The sequence below is a fragment of the Notothenia coriiceps genome, unplaced genomic scaffold (genome assembly GCF_000735185.1).
Source record: "Notothenia coriiceps isolate Sejong01 unplaced genomic scaffold, NC01 NC01_scaffold00026831, whole genome shotgun sequence".
Lineage (NCBI taxonomy): Eukaryota > Metazoa > Chordata > Actinopteri > Perciformes > Nototheniidae > Notothenia > Notothenia coriiceps.
In genome coordinates, this window is record NW_011359532.1 from 1 (window position 1) to 5,898 (window position 5,898).

The 5,898-nt window shown below is 42.6% G+C and overlaps 1 protein-coding gene across 1 annotated transcript in view; it reads right to left on the bottom strand.

Annotated features, from left to right (window-relative positions):
* Window positions 1–529: 529 nt before the first annotated feature.
* The window catches only part of LOC104957347 (forkhead box protein O1-A), a 16,757-nt gene continuing 11,388 nt past the window's right edge, over window positions 530–5,898 (bottom strand). Inside the window, exons 2-3 of the mRNA XM_010784968.1 lie at window positions 2,337–2,531; window positions 530–1,777 (exon numbers count right to left, since the gene is read on the bottom strand). Coding sequence (XP_010783270.1) covers window positions 644–1,777; window positions 2,337–2,531 — 1,329 coding nt within the window. The 3' untranslated portion in view covers window positions 530–643. The remainder of the gene's footprint in view (window positions 1,778–2,336; window positions 2,532–5,898) is intronic.

Below are 5,898 nucleotides of genomic sequence, written 5' to 3' on the forward strand. Positions count from 1 at the left end.
TGTAAAGAGACTCTGAAAGTTTCAGGAAAAAAGATTCTCTCTCTTTTTGTCCTGATCCATTTACACAGGCTGCTGCACCCCCGCTGTCTCAGGGAGAGATACCGCAAGTCCTTCCTTCCTGCAGCCGTCAGACTGTAGAACCAGCACAGCCCCTAGTAGAACCGCCCCCCCCCCCACACACATACCATAACACAGACTATAACACCCCTTGCTATGTGTAATATATATATATATATATGCCGTTAACACTGTGCTATATATACCTGGCTGCTAAATCCTAAGAACTGTTACAGGATGTGTATTTTGAAAATGATGTAACCTTTTTTTTTATTATATTTGTTTATTATATCATAACTTAGTACTTTTTAATGCATGTAACATATGTAACATTAATCTGTCTGTGGCTCTTTTTTTCTGCTCTAACTACGTACATTTCCCCTCTGTGGGACTAATAAAGTTATTCTGATTCTGATAAAAACCTGTCTGAAAATGAGCTGATCAGATTTTGGCCACTTTATGATGTCATAACCATTTTTTGTTTTGTGTAACCATTAGCCAATCACCAACCAAGGTAACACCATTACCATTAACTTCCTGCCAGACGCTTATGTCAGTCTCACCTTTTTGTCCCCCACCATGGCTCCTACCCTGACACCCAGCTGTGTGTGGTGGTCTTCACCCTTTGGGGGAACCCAGCTGAGGGGTCAAAGTTAAAGTCGAGGGCCCCGCCATCCATCAGGGTGTCATGGAGCACCGTCTCCATGTCACATTCAAGCCTCTCGATGGACACGTTGTCCAGGTCGCTGGGCAGCCGCTCCTGGTGATGAAGGTGAGGGTGAACCGAGCCGAGCGCCCTGTAGCCGCTGGTGTTGCCGTAGCCCGTGGAAACAGAGTAAGTGTGTGTGGGGTGTGTGTGAGGCAGCTGCATGAATGTCCTCAGGCTGGTCATTCGATGAGGGGCCCCTGAAGGACTAGTCAGACTAGTCAGGGGGATCATGTTACAGCTATTCAAATCGTGTGAGCTCGGAGGACCCTGTCTATGTATAGCTTGTGGATTTACATGAGGGTGACTCTGAGGAGGATTCATCATTTTCGCCCCGTTGTGACCCCCCATGTGGCTCTGGCGGCTGTAAGGGGGCAGTTGGCAACCTCCCCTCCCCACCTCCCTATTGGCTTCTGCTTCTGAGGTCAGCAGCTCTTTAAGGAGGCCAGCAGGGCAGATGTACTGGTTCTCATAAGCCCCAAAGCCCGGCTTGGTCTGTGGGAGCGCCTGCATGGGGGCGGGGGGCAGGTTACTCATCCTGACCTGGCTGTACATGCATTTACGGTAGTCTTTCTGTGGGAGCGGGGTCAAGCCGGGGGAGCTGTAGGGGCCGCTCTGAAGCATGGCAGCATTTGATGAATGTGCGGAGTCAGAAACCAGCTGTGGGGTTTTAGGGGGCAGCAGGTTCAGGTTATCCAGCAGACCCTCCATGACCATCTCTGAGCCGTGTATGGACCCGGCCACCTCGGACAGGCTGGGCAGAGAGGAGGTGATCTTGGTTCCCGACGCTCCGGGGTACATCATGTGGCCCTCAGACTCCCCCAGGTCGTCCGGGTCAGGAGGGAAAGGCGAGTGGCAGCCGCTCAGGGTGCTGGCGTCAGAGCTGGTGCGCGTCCTGAAGGAGCTCCAGGCTTCAAAGTCCTCGTTGCTGTGAGAGTTTGGGCTCCCCAGCCAGTTGGAGTACTGGGAACCAGGGCTGCCGTCCCCCCCCTCAACCCCCTCCTGTAGAGCCATCTAAAGATAGGAAAACATGAACCAGGCTACCATTAATAAACAACACTATAAATATTGTTTTTTACTAAAGATGATGTTTCCTAAAAAAAAGTGTGTCTTGTATTTGTAGCAATAAATATAATTATTGCTTTACGGTCATTTTAGGTATATTCAGTATGTTTTAGTGCCATTTTAAACACATTTTTATGATTAAATCGATCTTGAATTGTGATTATTTTCCACAGGATAATCGTTTTCTAAGAGAGCAGATGACTGTATTTTCTAAAAAGTCAAACTATTCTATTAACACAGATTTACCAGAGCTGTGAGAAAAACACATGGCAGTATGTTTTAATGCCATTTTAAACATATTTGTATTATTATAAGGATTATATCTTGAATTGTGATTATTTTCCACAGGATAATCGTGACTTAGAGCACATTTTCTAAGAGAGCAGATGACTGTATTTTCAAAGAATCTAACTTCTAGAGATTAAGCAGAGCTGTGAGAAAAATACACACATACAGAACACACTGATTGTATGAGCGAGTATAGTGTTAATAAAAAGGGGGACTGTACCTTTTTCTTTGTGGCCCTTCCTCGGCTCTTGGCAAACTTACTGTTGTTGTTGTCCATGGAGGCGGCTCTGCGGCGCGGCGACTTACCGCTCTTACCCCCATCGGGGTTCAACATCCACCAGGAGCTTTTGCCCGTCCCCTCGTTCTGTATGCGCACAAAGCGGCTGTGCAGCGACAGGTTGTGTCTGATGGAGTTCTGCGTGGAGAAAAGATTTGAACATTTGTAAACAGAGAAAAAAGGCGGGAAGACTTAAAATATAGAATTACTAGTTATGTTTAAACAAAACGAATTAATCAGTAAGCTAATCTGAGTGTCACAATATTAAGGTAATCATTAGTTCCTGTTGATTTCTGATTCTTTAGATATAAAATGCATTCTAAATAAAAACAAGAGAAAGAAAATAAGATCTTTTTCCCATAGGTGTATTATGCACGACAACAGAACAAAATCACCGAGGGGAAATAAGATATTTTCGGATAAGAAATGTGTCCTCTGCTCATAGATTTGATTTAAAAGGAAAACCTTTCATGAAGCATATTCATACACACCAACAATGAAACACATGAGCACATACTACGGTTCAAAAAAGCAGATATAAAATCTGAGCTGGCAGAAAATGTTAGTTTAACACACACAGTTAAGCTCACACACACTATTCTATAGGTTCACCTGCTGAATTAGAAAAAGAACAAATGAACCAAAGAAAGTGAAAACCACAAAGCAGATTCAGGCAGTAGGCGTATAGATTCACAATTAAAGTATTAGCTTACAGAACAGTACAGCTAACAAAGGAGAAATAACATCTGCTTCTTTTAAAACAAATACAACATGCTGTTTTTTAGCTTTTTAGTTACATTGTAATCCTGCTAGTAATTTTTTGGTATACTGATTGAATCCATTACATGTAATCTGTTACTCCCCAAGCCTGGTTGCAAGATCTCTTTGGACTTTGAGGAAGCTACAATGTGGAGTCTGAATAACAGGATTTCTTTCCAAATGTTATTTTATTGTGATAGGCCAAATCTTATGATAAACAACACTGACCCTCTGGTGAGGTGGCACAAGTTATCCCTAATCGCTTCTTACAGGGAATGAGATGAGAAGGTGAATTGCTGCGGAGGAACTATTTGCCACTTCTCATACCGAGTGGAGAAGGAGCTGTTGAGGGTGAGTGTGACGTCAAAGCCAGCAGATGAACAGGAAGTATGCATACGTCCATATCCTCAGTCAACAATATTATGTCGACTGAGCCTTTTCCACTCCACACTCTCCAGCAACATTTATAAGTTACTTTGGCTTGAGGAAGCAAGAAAGGGATATGTCATGTCATTAATTGTACACTATATAAATATACGGACCATGTCAGAACAGCCAGTGCTTGCTTAAAAAAGTCCTACATTAGAGTTGATTAGGGTGGTCATCCTTCTTCCTCCTCACCGTAAGCCATAATCATATGTTTCCTGTGATTTACACAATGTTTGATCAGCACATGCTTTTCCCACCCTTCCACCAGCAGCAGCAGATTCTTCAGAAAATGAGACTGCATTGCTTTGGGGTTTACCCAACTTGCTCCCTTTTTAAAAAAAAGCGTGGTCACATTTGTCCTTATGCCAACATGTATACACCTAAAGCCTCACTCAGTCCTCTCTCTGTAATGCTATGTTATGAACTCTAAAAAGAACGCAGAGGCGCCTCCTGCGGTAACTCTCTCAGGAAGAAAAACAGCGATGGTTAAGGAACACAGACATGGTCACACAGGACACAGATGCACTATAGACTGCTCTCAATGGATATTAAATGTTGGTCGTGGGTTGGGAGCATTCAGTGCATATCCGAAGATTGAGAAATAAATACATTTCTAATCATTTTGTTCAAAGTTATAACTATGTCTGCTCCATAGCTTCTCTTAATAACTGGACTTAAAATCCCACTGGACATTTTACATTCATATTCTATTTAATATTGAATAATCCATTCTTGCACAATAATATCCTGCATTATATTTGTTACTGGACATTTGTATTTCCACATGTATATATATGTTTTATCTTTTAACGCTATTTTATTTCTATTTCTGAAATATATTGCACTGTTTATTTCTGTGTCTTAGTTTCTCTTATGCACATTGCCCTGTGTTTTTTTATGCTGCTGCAACGCAAACAATTCCCAATGAAGTACCTATCTATCTATCTATCCATCCATCCATCCATCCATCCATCCATCCATCCATCCATCTATCCATCTATCCATCCATCCATCCATCTATCCATCCATCCATCCATCCATCCATCTATCTATCCATCCATCTATCCATCTATCCATCTATCTATCCATCTATCCATCTATCCATCCATCCATCATCATCCATCTACATCTATCCATCTATCCATCCATCATCCATCTATCCATCTATCTATCCATCTATCTATCCATCCATCCATCTATCTATCATCCATCTATCTATCCATCCATCCATCCATCCATATCCATCTATCTATCTATCCATCTATCTATCCATCCATCCATCTATCTATCATCCATCTATCTATCCATCCATCCATCCATCCATCCATCCATCCATTTATCCATTCATCTATCTATCTATCCATCTATCTATCTATCTATCCATCCATCCATCCATCTATCTATCTATCATCAATCCATCTATCCATCCATCCATCCATCTATCCATCCATCCATCTATCCATCTATCCATCCATCTATCTATCCATGCATCCATCTATCTATCCATCCATCCATCTATCTATCCATCCATCTATCTATCCATCTATCCATCCATCTATCTATCCATATATCTATTAGGGCTGTAACGATACACTAATCTCACGATACGATACGATACACGATATTGAGCTCACGATACGATATATATCACGATATTCAGCCAACGATACGATTCGATATAATTCGATACACTTACATCATGATGTAAGTGTATCGAATTATATCGAATCGTATCGTTGGCTGAATATCGTGATATATATCGTATCGTGAGCTCAATATCGTGTATCGTATCGTATCGTNAAGGGACACAACGACATGCTGACTGCAGTGGGACTCGAACTTGCTACCCCCTGATTCGAAGTTCAGCGCACTATCCACTGAGCTCCATTCAACCTGTTTGCATGTCTTTGTGAGCGCAGGCTGAGGAGCTCGTGTTCAGCACACAGTGAAGAGTGAACCCATTGACCTCAGCTCTGCCGGCAAAAACATCTCACTCTGACGTCCCTCCCCATCCTCGCCTCGAACTCTGTAACCTCCCCCCCTGCCTTCTTTTCCAGTAAAACATTTCTCATTCATGCACAGCTCGCTGCCTCCACAAAGCCACCATGGATGTATAGTTTGAGCTGAAGCTTGCCGTGGCTCAGTGCCTTTGTATGGGGACAGTCATCCAAAACAATGCGCAAACACAATATCCTTAGTATGTTCTATTCCTACAATTACTTGAAGTGTCATTCAGGTTCTAGATGGATAGATGGATGGATAGATAGATAGATGGATAGATAGATGGATGGATAGATGGATGGATAGATGGATGGAT